At 46.3% G+C, this 21612-nt stretch overlaps 1 protein-coding gene across 8 annotated transcripts in view; it reads right to left on the reverse strand.

Annotated features, from left to right (window-relative positions):
* Nucleotides 1–21612, reverse strand: part of PLEKHA7 (pleckstrin homology domain containing A7) — a 224496-nt gene that overhangs the window by 35212 nt on the left and 167672 nt on the right. For all 8 annotated transcript variants that reach the window (XR_007156495.1, XM_047879064.1, XM_047879061.1 and 5 more), the window contains 3 exons: nt 11820–12290; nt 2932–3454; nt 2349–2435 (listed from right to left, as the gene is read on the reverse strand). Coding sequence is in view for 7 of the 8 variants with exons in the window: in XM_047879064.1 (XP_047735020.1) it covers nt 2349–2435; nt 2932–3454; nt 11820–12290 (1081 nt within the window). In the remaining variant the exon portion in view is untranslated. The remainder of the gene's footprint in view (nt 1–2348; nt 2436–2931; nt 3455–11819; nt 12291–21612) is intronic.

Genomic DNA, 21612 nt, shown 5'->3' on the forward strand with positions numbered 1-21612 from the left:
GGGTCACACCTGGCTGCTTGCATTGTCTCTGTTGAGTTCTTCAGTGTAATTACCAGGAACAGTGAGAATAGGCAAAAGACTCTGATTTTCTAGAACTTGTGTTTCCCATGTAACAGATCACAGAAGCTGTTAGGCAGAGAGACTGTAAAGGCTTAAGAAAAATGGCTCGGGTACCACTTTCTCAGCAGGATAAGAGGCCTCCCAGCAAACCAAGGCAAGTCAGGGCTGGGGGAGAGGGCCCTGTTTACATCTCTGATGTAACACAAGTAAGCAATGTGAGATGTTCAGGCTGTGCTTTTAAGCATGAGAAGACCTGAAGTACCATTGTCAGGGACACTAAGTGACTTCCAAAATGCTATTTCTATCCCTAAACTGTCCCCTTACCCATCCCTACTTCCCCTTCAGCCCAGTCCCTATACACTTTGAACAGCAGTAAGAGGACTGAATATTATTTAAAATCACCCCAATTCACAACTTAGGGGTTTTGCCTGTGTTCCCTCACATTCATTTTTCCAAGTACATGTCCTGAGTCCCTCAGGTCTCACTAAAACAGGACAGTTAAGGAAGGTGACAATCCTGTCACTTCCCTCACCTGTCCTCTGACTACTTTTCTGTAGCCCAGAGGGACCAGCCTCATGTGAACATCTTCTTTAAGTTGCTCAAGATGCCTGGGAGAGCAATTCTCTGGTCCCTCCTTTAGAAGCTTGCCTGCAAACCTCCATGCCCTGGAAGGTTTATAACACTATGCCAGATAGGACCTGAATTTTGGCTCCAGCCTGCAGGCCTCTGGCTGAGGGATCCCAGGCAAGTCATTTTCCCTTCTAGATAGAGTGCCTCGTATGTGGTAGTAACTCCTGTCCTGCCTAACCTCTCCCAACTTACTGTGAGGTTCACTAGGATAAGAGATGTGAGGATGCTTTATCAGTCGTCAGGGCACTGCCAGGATGAGAGAAGACACTCTGCCTTTTCCCCTCCAGGTTGACACCAACGAAGCACACCTTTCAGCATCCCAAGGAGTGCCCAAGGTGGCAACAAGAATGACAGCCAGCACAGCTCTTTGGACATGACCAGCACACCAGCCTGGCATTAACTACTCAGAGCCAGAGAAGCCACAGTTCGGGTGCCTCACACCACATGCAGTCTCCTCCCCAGCACCAGAGGTGTGGGCCCCACCACCACTGCACAGTGTGTGCCAGTAGCATCCAGAAGCAAACAGGCAGGGAGCAAGGGAAAGAGCCAGACAGCAAATACAGACTAGAGTGTGGGCACGAAACAACACGAGCCAGCATGTCACTCCCTTGCCCCCAGGGGGGCCCCGGCCCTGAGAGAGCCCACCGGCGCTGACCTGGCAGGTGGGAAAGGTCAGCTGGTGCTGCAGTAACTGGCCGACGGCGAGATTTCGCACGCTGGCCAGCCTGGCCTGGTGCCGCCGTAACCGGGTGAGAAGCAGTGAGAGCTCCTCCAGCTGCAGGTGTGTAGACACATCATGAGGAAATTAGCCACCGCAGGAGCACGACGCTATAATTACTCTTCACCCCGGTGCCGGGACAGCACTGATGTGACACCATGAAGTAATTATTGCATTAATTCTGTCATCAGGACAAACAAAGGCACTGGCAGAAAAGAGGCTGCAGGAAGCGGGGTTTTTTTGTTGTTTTTTTTTTCTTTTCAGGAAACAGCAACCAACAGTGAAACCTCACCCAGACTCAAGCTTTGAAGACAAAGTTAACTAAGCAAAGCAAAGACCAGGACGAGAGGAGAGGAGCTAATGGGAGAAAGTCGGGTGGCTGGAAAATGCTGCAGGCAAAAAAATGCTGCCTGAAAGAAAGGAAAAGCCCACGTTTTCCTCCACTTCCCCCAAGCTCTTCCTCTGATCTGGGGACCCATGCCAACTGGATAACACGGAGCCAGTCATTCAATTTCTCTGAGTCTCAGTTTCCTCATTTCTTCTTCTTTTTTTAATATTTATTTTTGAGAGAGAGAGAGAGAGAGAGAGAGAGAGAGTGCGTGCGCGCGCGAGCGCACGCGCACGCGCACACAGGGGAGGGGCAGAGAGAAGGGGATGGAGGATCTGAAGCAGGCTCTACCCTGAGAGCAGAGAGCCTGATGTGGAGCTTGAACCCATGAACCATAAGGTCATGACTCAAGCCAAAGTAGGACACCTAACCCGCTGAGCCACCCACAGGCACCCCTCGGTTTCCTCATTTCTAAAGTGGGGGTTGACAGCTGCCCTGCACACTGCATTTAACTGGCGTGGGGTGGGGAGAGCAAACTCAGTGAGGTGGTACTTCGCAGGCTGCATCGCGTTCGTAGGGGTGGGGGTGGCAGGGAGAGGAGGAGCGGCTTACCGATTTTCCATGTAAACTGGGAGCACTGACAGTGTGGGTCATGTAGCCCATGGAGGGCATGGAGCGTCGGTCCACATGAGAAGAGTTCTACGGTGGAGAGACAGGCAGTCACCCTGTGGTCCAGAACCTCTGCCCCTCTCCACCAGAACAGGCTACCACACAGCACTATCCCTCTTCATCTGTGAAATGGGGCTCCACATCTTTCTCACCAGGATATAACAGTGTAAACTGGGAAAGCCCCTTGGAGAGATAAAGCTGAAGTTGGGGTTATTAAAAATTATTGAACCAACTGAACACAGGTATCTTTTCTGCCTTCCAAGCTGCAAGGAAGCAGACTTCCAGTTGTATGGTCCTTCATCTCTTATTCTCATCTGTGAAGTGGGCATGATAACAGCACCTACATCACAGGGCTCTTGTAGGCATTAAAGTCAGGCCTTTAGTACTACACCTGGCCCTAAAAGTACTGCACAGGTATCACCTATCATTATTCAAAATCGTTCAAATTTGTGTTTAAACCACGTGAGGGTTCAAACTGAGCATTAGGGCTGAACCCCAGCTGCAGGGCAGCCCTCCAGAGTCTCACCTTGGTGGTGTGGCCCCGGGCCTTGCTGGGAGAACCCCCCAGCGAGATGTCCACACTCCTCCGCTGGTCCGGCGGCTTCACGGTGACCCTCTCTGCCGGCGTGTGTGGCCGCCTGGGTGGGAAGGCCCTCGGGGGGCCCGGAGGAGGGATGTCCGAGGGAGACGGAGGCACAGAGATGGAGCGGGGCACCTCCAGCATGCTCCTGCTCCGGCCCTGGTCGGGGAACTCTGGCGAGCCAGCACAGATGGGCGCTGTGGGGCTGCCGTGCCGGAACTGCTGGCGCTGCTGCCACTCGTAGAGCTGCCACACGGTGCCGTCCCGGTGTGCCCTGCGCTCCTCGCTTGACATCTTCAGGTGGCTGGCTCGGTCCTGCGCATACTTGTAGTCACTCGGCAGGTTGCGGGGAGGGGGCGAGGAGCCCCCTGAGGGGTGTCGGGTACTCTTAGGAAGGGTCTGGTAGTTTTCTGGGAAGGACAGGGACTGGCTGGGGCCCTGGCGGGGAAGGGTCTGGTCCGGCGGCAGGCTGAAGAGAAAGGAAAAAGGAGAAAAATGGGTAAGATGAACAGCATGACATCTGCCAGGTGTTTGGAAACATAGTTAAGTAAATCCACAATGCCAGGCACACGAGGGAGCCTGCTAAGAACCCCAAAGAACAATCAATGCAGACCCCAGGACCTCAGTCACTCCCTCCCTTTGCAGAGGACTCCAAAACCATTGTTCTCCAACAACCTTGGAATATCAACCCCCCTTCCAAGCAACCCGGCTGCCCCACACCCATCACTTCAAGTGCAAGATGAGGGAACCTGCCCCCTCCTCTCCCTCCTGCTGTTCATCAGCTCTTCCAAACAGGCATGCCTATTACTAGGAAATGTCTCCTAATTCTCTGGGTCATAAAGACTTGCCCTCTGCTGGTATCCTCACATCAAGTTCTGGAGGTTCTTAAAGGAAGTGGCTGGTACCAGTTCTTTTCTTTTTCTACTACTCTAGTCCAGATACTGATTAATCATCTTCCCCCAGACAACTCAGACCTTCCTAACCAGTGTCCACACTGTAGACAGTCAATTGCTTGGGTCCAATTACTGTCTTGCTCCAAAAAGTTCAATGGCTTCCCACTGCTTACAAAATAAAACCCAAACCCTTTAGTGGTCACCACTCTCTAGCACCTGATCCCAACCCACCTTGCAGTCCCGCTGTTTTCTCACTGCTTCTCCAACCAGGACCAGGACTGGGCTGGGGCAGGTCAGGCATCTAGAGCCCAATAGCTAGAGGTACTTCCGCTCAGATGCATAGATGCATCCCTGCACTTGCTGGAACCTGGGACTAAGAGCCTCACCCTAATCCCATCTGGCCTCCTACACACCCGGACAGCTTCTCAGAGTGGAAAAAGCGAAGATAGCTTGACCCGGGTTTGGATGCTGGCTCTACCATCCACTGGCTATATGACCCTAGGCAGCTTACCGGACTGCTCTGAGCCTCAGCTTCCTCCTTGCAGAAACTTTTCCTTATTCTCATATTATTGTTCTTGCCTCCCCTATCTGTATGGGCTCCCCTTGCTCTATACATCCAAATCTCACTCATTCTCCACAACACAGTCCCATGACCTCTACACGGAGGCCGTCAGGAATACTGCAGCTCTCAGGGTTCCTGCTCTGCTCTGACCTAGTGACTATGTGGTAGGAAACTTGTCCAAGGTCTTTTTATTGATGTAACCTTTTCATCCTCATAAGGCATCTCCTCACCAGATAAGCTGTAAATCCTCGGAAGGCAGGAACTATGTCTCACATTCTGTGTTACTGTCCAGGGTTGAGAAAGTCCTGATGCATAACCAGCCAGATATTGTTCTAAGCCAGTGCTACTCAAAGTATGGTCATGGATGGGCAGGCAGCATCAGCACCTGGGAACTTGTTAGAAATGCAGGTTACGGAGCCCCACCCAGACCTGCCAAATCAGAAACCCTGGGGTTAGTCAGGCCTCCTGTGTTCTAACAAGCCCTCTGGGTGGCCAAAGTTTGAGGAGTGCCGTTCTAGTTGTTCTTAAATTCATCTTCAATTCAACTTGTTTAAGCACTTCCTTCTTGTCTTTTATGTCCTCACTCTCCTTACTATAAAATGGGGATACTAAGAATGTAATAGATTGTTGCAGGGATCAGAAATAGCTGTCATTCAAAAATGGTAGCTTTCTTCTCTTTTCATCGTTACCTTTGCAATTATAGAAGGTAATTTTAAGATCTCTTCGGCCCAGACCTGTCTAGTGTGTCCATCTAGTGTGTCTGCTTCCACTAGGTGGCAGGTTTGCTACTGATTTCCCAAAGTCAGAGGGGAATGTGTCTCTGAGCAGGGGGCAGTGGCTGAATCCTCAAACAGCATTGGTGGCAGAAACCAGGCTAGGGGCTTCCACTGGGGAGTTCATGACTCCACCAACTACTGTTCACTCTGACTGAAGCAAAACTCAGACTATGCAAAGTATGTCCTTGCTGTGCTCCCACCTGCACAAGCCTTTGGTCTGGTTCTGCAGCCTGCTCCCAGTGCCTATGTCACCCAGAGTACCCCCACACCGCTTTACCCTCAAATGGCTCAGCTGGTCCTCTAGCCTATGGGCTCTGCTTATGCACTATCATCCCCCCACCCCCACTCCCCACGGTTGGCCATTTGGGGGCAACCCCAAAGACCTCAGTGCAATGGTGAGCTCCGGAGGCCAAATCAAGGTAACTAACCAAGGGTGGAGTGAGGGTTGCAGGAGGTAGGTTTGTAAGGAAAGGTAAAGATCCTGCCTGAAATAGGCAAGAGCACCCAGAGCAGCGCTGCCCCAACAGCAGATTCATTTGCCGGCCCCCAACCCCAGCCTTACCCAAAAAGAAAGCTCAAGGTCTCCTGCCCTCATTACCCTGCTCTGTGCCATGGGGCCTCCTGTTCCAAAAGGCATTAAAGAGGATATTCTGATACAGCCACTACAAAGTGGTAATATCGAAATGTAAAATCACTTTTCATAACCAATTACTTATGCAACAGACATTCCTCACCCTAACCTCCACATCAATTGTGCAAGACTTACACTTTCGACTCTGTTCCTTATTGTAATATCTGAGTCCCTGATACCACCCCCACCCCTGCCTTTTTATTTTATGGGTATGTAAATTACTTTAAATACCCAGAAAAAAATGCAAGGCTAGAATTTCACAACAATCTCTTAGAATGTAGAATTCTAAGGGTATATCAGCTTATCCTCGAAAGACATCATTCTAAAGGAGTTTAATGATGTGAAACACAATAATACGTATCTCCAAGTACTAAAAGAACAGTTAGAAATAATTTCTTGTGTGGTCTAGAGCCACAAATATGAGATCATATTACAGTCCAAATAACCCTCCTTGCAATGTCTAATGTGCTCAATCTAACAAGATTAGTACAGTCTGAATCATATAAAGCACAGACATCCCTCTTCTATATTTTCAAATGGAGGAGGCTTTTTTATTAAGCAGCCAAATCTACTTATCACTTGACTGTGAGAGATTACAAATATACCTTTAAGGAAAACAACTCGGGGAATGCAAGATGCAGTCCTTTCCAGATACAAGTGAATGATCAGAGACTGTGCACTTCACGTGCTCAGAGACTAACAGCTTTCTTCTCAAAAGGGTGTCTTCAATTCCTCACTTTTCACCTTTCAGCCCATTGAGATCCACTTCCATCACTAGACTGAAGTTTCTCTCGCTGTGTGCTCAATGACCTTCAAGGCCAATGAATTGTTTTCATCTACAGACCTGATGTCACCTTGCCCCATAGATAAGAAAGGCTCAAACTCCCAGCTCATATCTAAGGACAGTTCGACGCTTTCCCCAACCCTGTCATCTCCTTGCAACTCACTTATTTTTTAGCTCTCCTGTGTGCCCCTCCGGCCTCAGGTACCGGCCATTGTGTGTAGCAGAATGACATAGGTTTGTGGGCTGCCGGAAGCAGTTATGTAGAGACAGGTCAACCAACAACTTACAACTGCCTATCAGTCACACAGCTTTTGAAAGTCCTCTGTGCCCCTGCCACAAAGAGTTTCTCGCTGGCCAGGCCACATTTCTGGGTTCTTCCTGTCTTCCTCTGGTAGTATTCTGCCTCCTGACCTAACTTGAAGGTCCTAGCTCCACTGAGAAGGGCAGATCAGGTCTGCCCATGCAAGCTCATCCAGAAGCTCAGTGGAGGGGCTCAGCCTGGGTGGCTCAGTCACTTAAGCAACTGACTTCAGCTTAGGTCATGATCTCAAGGTTTGTTAGTTCGAGCCTTTCCTAGGGTGAGTCCTGCTTCTTCTCCCTCTCTCTCTGCCCCTCACTCACTTGTATCCTCTCTCTCTCAAATAATAAAATAAATAAAATAATAAAATAAAATAAAATAAAATAAAATAAAATAAAATAAAATAAAATAAAATAAAATAAAAGGAATCTCAGTGGAATCAAAAGCCCCAGTGACTGATCAGAGACCTTAGGTTCCAGATACTCTTTCAGTGCCTCCCAGCTTTGTGGGAAGGCACCACCCGCCAAGGAGAAGTCCTCATTCACAGCACAAACCAGACTCCTTCAAAATGAAACTCCCTTCATCACCTGTCTCCTGCTCACCTCCTTCATGGAGACTGCTTTTGTCCACCCCTTAGGCTGGAAGTCCTCCTCATTCTGCCTTTGGCCCTCTGCTATGGCTCACTCTGAGCTAAGGTTCTCAAGCCTGGCTGCACATTAGAGTCACATAGGGGTATGGGTGAGGAGGGGAGTGTTGTTACAACACCTCACATCCAGGCTGTACCACATCTACTTACTTGCCAAGCCAAACTTGTTAACGTTAACTCTACCTGTGGCCCTCCTCACCTTCCAGGCCTCGATGAAGCAGTTTACCAACTCTTATACCTACCCAACCTCAACATCTGTGTATCCTCCCAACCCTCTTCACAATCCTCAGCATCTTCACTGCTTCGGTTTGGGTCCTCCCCGTCTCCTACCCAAGGTAGGACCAGCTTACACTCAATCATTTCCTCTTTCAGGCTCTTCTCCATCTAAACCCTGCCATAGTGTCATCAGAGCAAGGAGTTAACTTGAAACAGTAGTTCTCAGTGCCAATATGGGGATGGACAGACAAGGACACTTTGGGTGAGGTATAAACTGAAACAGCATTGTTGGAGGACAATTTTGTAATAACTACCATAATTAAAATGGCATGTATCCTTTGACCCAGTCACTCCACTGAAAGTCATCTGTTCTTTAAGTACACATGCACTGATATGCAGAGACAATGGACAGGGATATGCACTGCAGCATAGTTTATAACAGCAAATGTTTGTAACCAACCTCACTGTCCATCAGTAGGAGATGGTATAAATATCACTGCAGATCCATACAATGGAATACTCTGCTTACTCCAAATTAATGATATATGTCTATATGTGCTGATATGGAAAGAGATATTCAAATATCTACATATAGACTTACACATACACTGACACATTAAGTGAAAAAAGCAAGGTGAAGGACAGGGTTTCTTTTTCTTAATATGGTGGTTGGTCTTTAGGGACTGAAAGTAGGTTTCTGAAATAAAGTAGAAGGACACTTATCTTTCATTATTTATCCTTTGGTATTTGAATTTTTGTGTGTGTGTGTGAGTGGTTTGCTGATTTGGAGGTACTAAACAAAGGGGGATTTACACATGGAACTAACTATGAATTTGGTGATGAATTAGTAAGTGGTGCAAAGAAAATGAAGAAAACTTGAGATGCTTGGATGGCTCAGTTGGTTAAGCGTCCGACTACAGCTCGGGTCATGATTTCACAGTTCATGAGTTTGAGCCCCACATCAGGCTCTGTACTGGCAGTATAGAGTCTGCTTTGGGATTCTCTCTCTCTCTCTCTCTCTGTCCCTCTCTCTCTGCTCCTTCCCCACTCACACTTTCTCTCTCAAAATAAATAAACACACTTAAAAAAAAAACAGCAAACTATAAGCATGAAAATTATCAACACCAGAAAACAAAAATTGTACAAATGAAATAATAGTATACTATATGGCCCAGCTGTGAATATTTATATTGTCATAATATAAAAACTGACTAGAAAAATTATGCTATATTGTGAAGCTAGGATACAGGTAAGTGTATGTCTACTGGAAAGGCAGAGTGGGGTATAAGACACTTCAATCTTTATCTTCTAGAGTAGAATGTCGATTGATAACTAAAATTGAAAAATCAAGAAAGAGCAATGTAAGTATCTTATTTGATTTCAGGTAAATTGGGAAAACTACTGAAAGAACTGAAAGTGGTTGCCTCAAAGGGACAAAAATCAGAAGTAGGGATGGATGGGGGTCATACTACTTAAATCCTTAAGCTATGTGCATATACTGCTTTAATAAAAAAATATTATAAGAGTAAGGGGAAACTAAAACTACCATTCTCACTTTGATTGGGGCACATCAGAATCACATGGCTGATTTCTTCACCATATATATGGACCTGCTGTATTAGAACTGGGATGTAGTAAGGACCATCTCAGCTAGAAAATCTCCCCTGGTGATCCTGATGCCTCTTTCTTGCCAGTACTCTTCAAACCATTGATGGCTTTCACAGGCCTCCAAGACTAAACCCAAAATCTTTAGCAAGATATACAGGCTCATCTGGGCTAAATCCTTATCTTTCCTATCTGCCACTATCTCTAGCTTCTCCTGCCTTTACCTCCCCTAACCTGCCCCATATTTACTTCAGTTCTTAGCAGTTGCAGCATGCAAGAGGAAATAGCTAACTTACCATGAGTAGCTTCTCTCTAACCACACCTTTTGCCTCTGCCGGATCCCCCTTCTGCTGTTAACTTCTTAGTGTTGAGGTACCATTTATGTGCTGACTACTCCCAACCGGGTTTCAACACCACAATCCATACCAAACTGCCTACCTGATGTCTCCCTCTGGATAGCTAATAGGCTTCTCAAACAGGGTTACCAAAATGGGAACACTGACACCTCCCTGATCTTGCTCCTAAGCCTTCCCCATCTCAGTAACCACCTGGCTGTTCAAGTCAAAACTCTAGGGATCATCCTTGTTCCTCCTTTTCTCTCATCCTGAGCATCCAAATCACTGACAAGCTTTGCTGTTTCAACCTCCGAAATGTATCTCAAATCTTTCTCTTTCTTTCTATTTCCACTGTTACCATCCTAGACCATTACAACAGCATCTTTCCTGGGCTCTTCTTTCTGAATCATTAATCAGATCACATCAGTTACCTGTTTTAAACCTTCCAGTGGCTCCCCTACTGCTGTTTCAAATAAAATCCAATTTTTTTTTTTTTTTTTTTACCAAAGAGTAGGAGGACCTGGACGATGCAATGCCTGCTAACTTTCCAACCTCGCTCAGCAGGGAGGGCACTTAAAATCACCTCCCAGGGGGGCGTCTATCTAGCCCAGCACCAAGAATAGAAGCTTCCCACCTCCATGTCCTTGGGAAGTAGCTTTCTGTTTTTTTTTTGTTTTTTTTTTGTTTTTTTTTTGTTTTTTTTAATTTTTTTTTTTCAATGTTTATTTATTTTTGGGACAGAGAGAGCCAGAGCATGAACGGGGGAGGGGCAGAGAGAGAGGGAGACACAGAATCGGAAACAGGTTCCAGGCTCCGAGCCATCAGCCCAGAGCCCAATGTGGGGCTCGAACTCCCGGACCGCGAGATCGTGACCTGGCTGAAGTCGGATGCTTAACCGACTGCGCCACCCAGGCGCCCCAGCTTTCTGTTTTTAATAAGACACAAAATTTGAACAAATGGAACTGACACCTGGCCAGTCCCAGGTGGGAATGAGAAGAGAGCTACAACACAAAAGGACTTCCTTTTCCTAGTCTGTTCCACAATAATGTCTACCAATTCCTTGGGGGATTTCCATTGTAATTTCTCCACCATCTACCCTCACAAACTGCCCACCGAGACCAGATTAAAGAGGTTATGCTACCTACACATGCACACAACACCCACACACCTAGAAGGAGGCCTAAGCTATTCCCTCGGGAGCACTCCTGCCACAACAGTCCACAGGGGAAAGTCTGGGCCCCATCAACAGGGAGAATGCAGTGTGGTATTTTAGAGTATGTTTATCACAGGCAGATAAGTCTGTGGCAGACTTGGCCTGAGCTGTGACACATCACTGCAGCCCCTCTAGTCCCTGAGGAGCTTTCTGAATGCATGAGGGCCTCGCTAACTCTTCTGCAGTCAGTGGTTTGTTTTTGAAGCCTGGGGATGGTGACACAATTTACTGTCTTCATAAGGAGGACAAAATGGGGAAGCCAGGTCACCCTGAATTTTTCACATTCAGAAAAGTGCCCTTATTAATCTAAAATTATAATAAAATACAAACAGTGCTTTGCAAATAGCAAAAGATGCATGCCCTCTGAATCATTAAAACTGCTTCTTGAAGGAATAGGTATGATAAAGCCTCCTGTCAACAGTGCCTAAGCACTTCTCTGTGTGCCTGCAATTAAAAATGGATCTGTGTTTACTCTACAAATATTTCCCGGATGTAGAGAAGTAGCAGAGTAAGAGATCAGTTACTATCTACATACTGACTGTCTCCAGACACACTTGTTAGGGAACAGAGAAGCCACCTGATATAATCTCATACAGACTTGGCAGGTTCATAGACCCGGGTCTGCACTCTGGCTCTGCCACTTATCCATGTGCCCTGGGCAGGCTCCTTCACTTCTCCAAGCCCCAGTTTCTTTGTCCCCAGTACAAACTGGGGACATCATCCCCTCCTTGCAGGGTTGTTACAGGAATTTATGGAGCTAATGGAGGTGGAGAGTTTAAGGCCAGCATTTACCCAGCACGTGCTGGGTAAATGATGGCTACCGTTATTACATTATTACACTCATTAGTAGCAGCCATCCTGAGTCTATTACTGACCTCCTGCCGTCCCCCTTCTGGGCTTTTGCCCAGTGCTCCACCTGGGCCAGGCTGCTCTTCCTCTGGCTGTGCTTTTCAGGGTTGTTCCTGGGAGGAAAGGCCCGCTGATACCCGCTGGTCCCATTCTGCTCTCCTGGGCCATATGTGGTGGGCAGCACTCCGTTCTTCTCTGCCCGCTGGGGCTGTGCTTGCTGGCCTCTCAGGCCACCAGGTAAATCCACGAACAAGGCATCCTCCTCAGTTGGTGAGTACGGGGACCTGGCCTTGCTCCTGTCCCGCTTGCCCTCCAGTGGGTCCCTCTGGGAACGGTAACGTTCTTCCTCTTGCTCCCGCCTCTCGAAGCCAAAGGAATCCTCATGGCTGCGGTGAGGACAATCCCTTGCATGTCCAGGTCCCACACGGCCACACTCTCGACAGGACTCTGTGTGATTGGCCTGGGGGACCGCCTGCCGCTCCACCTTCTCCATGTCCCTGCAACGAAAGAGGCACATTCAGCCCATTCCAGACAGCACCAGTGGCAGCCAAGACTCCCCAAAGAACAATACACTTTACACTCAAATTTCCTCCTGGCCTTTGCATGGACTATTCCCTCTGCCTGGAACATCTTTCACACCTAGTCCTTCATTCTTCCTGCCTGACTTCTAGTGCTTTGGGACCTGGCCTACATGTCACTTCCTCCAGAAAGCCACCCCAGACACATATCCCCAGTCTAGACTGGGACCTTTGCTGATTCCGTGTCATATTAATACACTGGACCATAATTGTATGTTCACTCATCTAACACCCAAGTGGACTATGAGGTCCCTCAGAACAGAGGCCCTTCTGGCCAATTATGATATGCCTAGAACTTCTGTCCAATGACTGGTGTAGAGTAGATGCTTTATAAATACTACTGAACAAATAAATGATCTTATTCCTTTTCTCTTTTGCTCTTTGTCCATTTATCTGTCTGGAGCGGTCCAGCTTGGATAGAAGGCTCCTAAGCCCAGTATCTCTCCCACTGGCATCTAGCACAGCCCAAAGGACAATTAGCAGCATAATTAACATTCTTCCAAGATGGTGAGTAAATAGGCACAGCAACCTCTTTATGTAATCTCTTACCTATTTCTCAAACAGGAACCCATAAGAATGCTGACCTAACAATCCTCTAAACAGTCAGATTTTAGAGACAAGGAAACTAAGGCACAGAGAAGATAAATGATTTGTCCAAGACCATACTGCTGGGAAAGAGTGGAGCCAGGGCTTAATCTCAACCAGGCTGCAGAGCCCATGTGCTTTCTAATGCCTCTCCATATGTATGTCCATGGCCTACACATATGTGCAGACCTAGAAACTATAAAGGAGAATGGGGTGGGGGCCATAGGTCAGGACATGAACAGAGTCTACAGGAAGAACTTCTGAGGCACAGAGAAGGACTCCCCTTTCATCGCCTGTCTCCTATTGCAAGCTGCCTTTCTCCCTGCCTTCCTTGGGTCAGGATCCTAGTTATGTCTGCATCCCAATTACCTGGTACCAGGGACACAGCAGCAGCTCCATAAGCTTTGCAGAATTTAGATTAGGGAGAAAGGAGAACACACCCCAGTCCAGCAGGACCAAAAAATTGCCAAGGACCCTTGGATGGGGCAGCCAGTATCCCTGGAAAAAAGATCCCAGCCTTAAAGACATGAATAGACACTTTTCCAAAGAAGACATCCGGATGGCTAACAGACACATGAAAAGATGCTCAACATAGCTCATCATCAGGGAAATACAAATATAAACAATGATGAGATACTACCTTGTACCTGTCAGAATGGCTAAAATTAACAACACAAGAAACAACAGGTGTTGGTGATGTGAGAAAGAGGAACCCCCTCCTTAAGCAGGACAGCCTGCTTAAGATTCTCTCTCTCCCTCTGCCCCTACCCTAGTCGTGCACTGTTGTACTGTTGGTAGAAATGTAAACTGGTGCATCCACTCAGGAGAACAGTATGGGGATTCCTCAAAAAGTTAAAAATAGAACTACCCTAGGATCCAGCATTTGCACGACTAGGTATTTACCCAAAGGATACAAAAATACAGATTCGAAGGGGTACATGCACCCCAGTGTTTACAGCAGCATTATGAATAATAGCCAAGCTTTGGAGAGAGCCGAAATGTTCATGGACTGATGGATGGATAAAGAAGATGTGGTATATATACAACGGAATATTACTCAGCCATCAAAAAGAATGAAACCTTGCCACTTCCAACAATGTGCACAGAGCTAGAGTATATTATGCTAAGCAAAATAAGTAAGTCAGAGAAAGACAAATACTATATGATTTCAGTCATGTGTGGAAGTTAAGAAACAAAACAGATGAACATATGGGAAGGCAGGGAAGGAGAAGAAAGAGAAGTAACCACAAGAGACTCTTAATGATAGAGAACAAAGTGAGGGTTGCTGGAGGAGAGGAGGGTGGGTGGATGGGTTAGATGAGTGATGGGGATTAGGGAGGACACTTGTTGATGTACTTGTGGACACTTGTGATGAGTGCTAGGTGTTGTATTTAACTAACGAATCACTGAATTCCACTGCTGAAACCAATTTTACACTGTATGTTAACTAACAAGAATTTAAATAAAAATTTGAAAAAGAGGGGCACCTGGGTGGTTCAAGTGTCTAACTCTTGATTTTGGCTTAGGTCATGATCTCACAGTTGTGAGATGGAGTCCCATGTCGGGCTCCATGCTGGGTGTGAGCCTGCTTAAGATTCTCTCTCTCTCCCTCTCCCCCTGCCCCTCTCCTACTCATGTGCTTGCTCTCTCTCTCTCTCTCTCTCTCAAAAAAAAATTGTTTTTTTAAAAAAAGGAAAGTAAAAAAAAGTCCTGGCCAGGAGATCCATCACTCCTCAAATGACCAAGCCAGAGGGCTCTCTCGTTTTCACCTGAAAGCATACAATGGAAATGCTGCTGCATTTACATCTTGGTAGCCAGACCCCAGGCATCCTTGCAATGACCTAAGAACCTCAGCTACCAATTACCAGCACAGACTCAGGGCAGAATCGATCCAGTCTGGGAGACAGTTAAAATGTCAATGTAAAGTAACTAAGAAAAGCAATCACAAATCTTACTGCCCAGGCACTCTCCTGACTTAACCATGAAAACACAAAGCTTTGTTTAAAAATAAAAATCAATTTCAGCATTTCAATTTCCATTTGGGGACCACCTTCCCCCACTTTTGATCCATGTGGTTTGGGTGTTACTGACTCTACTAGTCCCTATCCAGCTGAGGCTCCAAGTCTCAGTAATCGGTTCAGGGGTTGACACTATTCCAGGCCTGTCAGACTTAGTTCTGGGACTTTGGTTGGAGCTGGTCTTGAGCTACTATAACTATATGGGAATCAGCTATTTGAGAATGAAACCAACACCAAGGAAAGCAGATGGAGAGAAACAATCCTAAAAATTTAACCTGAGCTCTGAGTCTTAACCATAACTAAACCAGATATATCCTTGGACTTTCTGGTTGTGAACCCATAAATTCTCTTTCTCACTCAAGCTAGTTTGAGTTTGGTCTCTGTTACTCTTTGCCGAAGAAGTCCTATTACATCATTTTATAATGACATATTTAGATTGTGATCTCTGAGGGCCCTTCCATTCCTAACGTTCAGTTGGTCTGTAAGCTCCAGTAGTAGGAATACATGGGAAATATTTGGGGATTACTCTTTAAGAAAAAGCAATTCTTACTCTGCATTCATTCAGGGACCACTGTGTTCTACAGGGTACATTATAGGCTTTAACTCTGTCTTTCCTTTCTTCCTCTAATCCTCCATAACTGCATCAGTGTAACTCCAGCCAGTAGCCTTCGGGTTGCCTGAGTTGGTCTTTATCTTCTTTACTGTTTCTCAAACTCCGGAAACCACCCATGCAGGCTTTGCTAAGGCTGCTGCCTAGAGGACTAGAGCTCTGGCTGTCCTCTGGGTCAGACCCCAGACAAGTCACCGAAGCTTGATAACCTGGTCACTCCAACTGTGAGATCTAAGTAACTGTACCCCCTTGTTATTTCCACCCCAAAGATAACAGTACTTTGTCACAAAAACCAGGCTGTAAAACAAACATGCCACCTACATGTTATGATATTAGAACCGAAAGGAAAAGGGGGTTTTCTCAACTCCAGAAACCAAAGACAGTGGGTATGATGCCTCAGCCCAACCAAACGGCAGGGGGATTTTCCTTTCTTTATCAACCTCCATGTATTTACTGAGCAGCTATCTATCTCCACTGGGGCAGGCACTTGGGAGAGATAATAAAATGGCACAAAAAACAGTCTCTGCTATCAAAGCCAGACAACCCTAAAGCCCAATTTAATCATGGTAACCACATTTAATCCTGTTCTCATTAACTGACCCAAAACCATGGAGGTTTCCAGTCTTTTTAACCTTGGAGCTCAATTTATAACTATAAACTTTAGTCTTTACTGTGTGTGCACATATGATGGACACACCCTGACATATGCCAGTACTTCCTGATAATAAAGTTGATAGACAATGACAAATCCTTTTCTCAGATTAACACCACCATTTACTGCAAAACAAACCTTAAGAGGGTGGCTAAAAGAATGGACGTCTGCTAGCTACCTGGCAGCCTTCTAGACCCTCAAACTTGGGATTATGAACAGCTCCTGGTCTCTAACTGCTAGGACTTATATAAGATGCTTTGTGCCCCAAATAGTCAGGCTATGGCTGCAGGTAAGAAAGGTGAAGGTAATGTCCTCTACTCCCCCACCGTAACTGACTTATTAAACAGTTAACTTAATGAAGTTATAGGATTTAAGGCAAAAATGTTTTCTTGTTTTCTCCCTGTCTCCCTATATTCCCTACAATTTAACCCACAACTTCTCAAATCAGGAGACCTGTCACAAAATAGATTTGCAATGCTCAGTTAGCACAATGATGGGAAAGAATGAAGCACCCCTCAGCCCTCAATGACTGTCACTCAGACAAGATGGCCATACAGGGCACACAGGTTTAGCTAAGATGACACAAGCCTTTCCAGTGCAGGTCATTACTATCATTGTGAGTACCCAGACTCAGTGACTATTCAAAAACGGAATTCTTGGCATTCAGTGACCATTTTGGCCAAATGCGTCAAAGCCAGAGAGCATAAGGTTAAGAGCCAGTCAGACCCAGATTCAAGAGGTGGTTCCACCCAATGCAAGCTGGGTGACCTTGAGCAAGTCTGTGACCTCTCTGGTTTCCAGTTTCTTATCTGTAAAATGGGGACAACAACCACTGCTTCTCTGGGCTGTTGTGAGGACTAAAGGAGAGAGTGCACAGAAAGAGCACAGCATAGTGCCTGGCAAACAGCATGCCCTCAAATACAAATCTGTTGACTACATCTATTCTCTCCCTCGTCCCTGACTCAATTTTTTCTAAGTGGTAATGTATCTAGGAAAAAACTCCCATTTCCCAACCTCCCTTGGAGCTCAGGGTGATCATGTGACTTAGATGTAGCCAATAAGATGTTAAAAGATGTACACAGAAATTGCTGGGTGGGTCTTCCGGGAAAGTCTTTTTAAAAAGTCACACTTAGCTGACTTAGCTAACCCTTCCCTTCTTCCTGCCTGGAACTTAGACTCTATGTTGCATTGGAAGGTGACAAAAATAAGAATAAAAGCCACCTGCTAAAATCTGGGTAGAAAGTGAGAAAGAGCCCAGGTCCCTGATGGCACCAGGGAGCTATTACACCAGCCTAGACTAACTACCTCTGGATTCCCGTTATGTGAAACCCAACTTGATTTTGCCATCCTAAGTTAGGCCGTTCTGTCACTAGCCACCAAACACAATCCCCAACTGTTAGAAGGGGCTAAACATCATTAGCAGGGATTGGGTCCCTCCATTTTCAGCACATCACAGCAATGCTACTTGTCTGTTTAGAGCACATTCTTGTTTCCTCCTGCAAGTGGGAAAAGCACTCACCTCAGTCTGGGGATACTTCTTTCTTATTCCTTTTCTTCACAAGAACTTGGAAGTTAACAGATCACACCAAGGACTAATTATTATTTTATTCTGCCTCTAAACCCTTTTATCTCACCTGGAAATAAGAACTAACATTTCCCTCTGTCTTAATGCTAAATACACGCACACACCACACACATTAAATCTCAAAGACTTGGGTGGGAAGAGGAATGACAGCTTGTAGGGCCTTGGTTGGACTTTGGTCCAGGGGCAGATACAGCCATTCTGTGACAATTCCATTGGAGGATATCTCCCTACTCACCACACCTAAATGACCCAACCAGGAGCCCAAGAACAAGGGCCAGGCCACCGATATTCTTAGAGAGTTTAGTCTGAGCCAGGTCAGGTGGCAGAAGTCCTGCCCTGGATAAAGAAACCAGTGCAGCCTGTGTTGACTGATGCTAAGCCTTGAGCACTGACCCCGGTCTCAGGAGGGCAGTGGGCTCAAAGTCAGAACTGACCCTAGGCACTCTCCACAGACTTGTACAAAAGACTGAAGAGAAAGGGGCACAAAATATGTTGGGAGCCTATGGCAGCCTTGCTCACTTAAATTCCTAACATTTGAGGAAGGAAATGGCTGCAGAGAAATGGCAGACAGGAGTCTGTTTCTTCTTTCCCCCAGAGTTAACTAGGGCAGTCCCCCTGGGAGGGCAGGTTGGGGCAGATATCTGGCTCCCTCTCAGGCTCTGCTCTAAATTAACAATAGAGGGCCTGACAGCTCTGAAGACACACTCTCCAATTCTCCACACTGTCCCACCCTACAGAAGAGCAAAGCTAAAGAAAAAAAAAGGCAACACCAGACTGCCAAGCTGGGATGCCTCTTGCCTCAAAGAGGTAGCTACTGGCAAAGTCCCTTGTGAAGTTTTAAGGACTGACAAACCAGACAAAGGAAGTCTGGTTACTCTGGGTCCCCTCACTTTGTTCATTTCTGCCTAGAGAATCCTTCCTTCTTCTTTCTACTGAGTAAGTCATGCTCAACCATCACAGTTCAACCCAACCCAGTCTGGAGTTCTGGCCAAGTTCACTCACCTTCCATCTCCCTATGGCAGCCACAGTTTTGGGTCATTCATTTTTTTGTGGCTAATGCTTGGTTATTTTTACCATATGCTGGTATGGTCCTCATATGTGCCAGGAATTAGAGATTAGACCATCCCTAATCCCTACAACAATCCTGCAAGGCCAGTACTGTCAAGCCCAGAGAGGCTGAGGGCAGTCAGTAAGTACCAGATTACCTACAATAAGTTTCTCTACTGAAGAATAGGAACGATGGCAGTAACAGTGATCACTGAGCACTAACTAAATGCAAACCCCTGAGCTAAGCAAATTAAATAGATTACCTCTTCTTGTCATTGTAAAATCCTCCAAGGCTAGGGATATTATTATTCTCTCATTACAGGTAATAAAAGTGAAGCTGAAAGAGGTTAACCAACTTGCCTTGAATCATGCAACCAGTGACATACACAGGATTAAATCCCATCTGATCTGACCCCAAAGCCCTGCACCTGACTGAAAACGTGTCCACAAATGACTTCTGCTCAGGATCCAAGGGGCTTGTCCAATCTTAGGTGTTCCTGCTACACTTTACTCAAAGTGATCAGCGTTTGTAAAGCCAAATATTTAGTTCTATGAAGAGACTACAAACAGCCAGCAATGTATGGGCTATTTCTGAGCAGGCTGGTTCCCCACACACCAATCCCACAACAGTTGTATAACTCCCCCCTGACATCCCAAATCTTTATTTGAACAATTTACAGGTAGAGTTTTTGTAACTGTTTTGTTCATCCATCCATCCTTCCACCCACCTGCCCAGCCAGCTAAACATCCGTGCACCCATTCATTAACGAACTGCTTACTATGTTCCATTTTCAAGAAGCTTACAGACTAGTAGGGGTGACAATGAAAAAGCATGCCTTGATCTTGCAGTTTGTGAGTTCAAGCCCCGCGTCGGGCTCTGTGCTGACAGCTCAGAGCCTGGAGCCTGCTTCAGATTCTGTGTTTCCTTCTCTCTCTGCCCCTCCCCTGCTCATGCTCTGGCTCTCTCTGTCTCAAAAATAAATAAAACATTTAAAAAAAAAAAAAAGAAAAAGCATGCCAACATAGCTTGAACATGAAAGTCCTACGCAAAAGGAATGACACAGTTCTACAAACTGGGGTATCTAACACACTGAAGGGTCAAGGAATATTTAGGCTAAGGCTTGAAGTATGTGCTGAAGTTCTCCTAGTAAGGGTGAGGACTGGAGAGGCAGATGAGCAAGGCCCAGATGGATCCTGGTGCCTCATGAGATGGACCTCCATCTCTCACCTGGATCCCATCACAGTCTACTCTCCCCCTCGCTCCCTTAGATTCAGCCACACTCCCTAGCTTTCTGTTTCCCCAACAAACCAAGCTCCTTCTTGCCACAAGGTGTTTGTAAGGGCCCATTCCTTCTGTTTTAAGCACTCCACCTCAGTTTTGCATCCTTAACTTTCATATATCAATCAGGCCTCACTTCCATATACTTCCCACAGAGGCCTTCCCTGACCATCCAAACAAAAGTGGCTACTCTCTGCCCCCTCTCCCCTCCTATCCCATCACCCTATTTTACTGCCTTCATGCATAGATCATGATAGAAAATTGTCTTGCTGTTTACCTGTTTATGGTCTATGTCCACCTCTCCTACCCAAGAATGCATGGGACTTTGCCTCTTTCTTTGAACACAGCATCTTTAACAGTATCTGCTGCACAGTATGCCCTCAATAAATACTTGTAGAATAAAAGACTAAATAGATGAATGCATGAGTACAAATGCACCCAGTTGAAGAAGTTCAGTATGGCTGGGGCATAGAGAATGGGGAATGGTGAGACATGAGCCCAAAGGTGTAATAGGGACTAGACCCATACAGTGCTCAAATGCCCTAAGGAAAATGGTTTTTACTCCAAAGGTGATTAGACAATAAATTCCTAGGGGCGCCTGGGTGGTGCAGTCGGTTAAGCATCCGACTTCAGCCAGGTCACGATCTCGCGGTCCGTGAGTTCGAGCCCCGTGTCAGGCTCTGGGCTGATGGCTCGGAGCCTGGAGCCTGTTTCCGATTCTGTGTCTCCCTCTCTCTCTGCCCCTCCCCCGTTCATGCTCTGGCTCTCTCTGTCCCAAAAATAAATAAAAACGTTGAAAAAAAAAATTTAAATTCCTACAGTCCAAAGACAGTATTACCAGTTACACAGAGACCAGAGAAATTTGGAAACTGAGAAAAGAGATAAGTTGTCTTCTGATAGGCCCTCCTATTTGAGCTGCTTGTCAGTTTTGTGAGCTGTGAAAGCAAGCTGACCTCTTGCTTGCTTAGTGTTTTAGCTTATTGGAGAGGACAAGACATTCTTAGACAACAGACAAAAAGCAGTCCAATGGCAGAGTTGGGAAGACAGATTTCAAGGAGGCTGTAGGGAATCAAAAACCAGTCCAAAGTCTGGCAAGTGGGAGAACATGGAAATGGAGGGTAGAAATTATGAACAGAAGGAGATAGAGAGCAGGATTGGGCAGCACTGCTTGGTGCCCCTTATAGTGTATGGGATGGGATCTTAAGAACACATGAATGATCGGGCACCTGGGTAGCTCAGTCGATTAAGCGTCCAACTTCGGCTCAGGTCATGATATCATGGTTGGTGAGTTTGAGCCCCGTGTCAGGCTCTGTGCTGTCAGTTGAGCCTGAAGCTTGCTTTGGATTCTACGCCTCCCTCTCTCTCTGCCCCCCCCCCCATTCACGCTATGTCTCTCAAAAAATGAATAAACGTTAAAAAAAAAAAAAAAAGAATACATGAATGCATTTCTATCAAAGATCTCTGA

This window comes from Prionailurus viverrinus, chromosome D1, assembly GCF_022837055.1.
Source record: "Prionailurus viverrinus isolate Anna chromosome D1, UM_Priviv_1.0, whole genome shotgun sequence".
Classification (NCBI taxonomy): domain Eukaryota; kingdom Metazoa; phylum Chordata; class Mammalia; order Carnivora; family Felidae; genus Prionailurus; species Prionailurus viverrinus.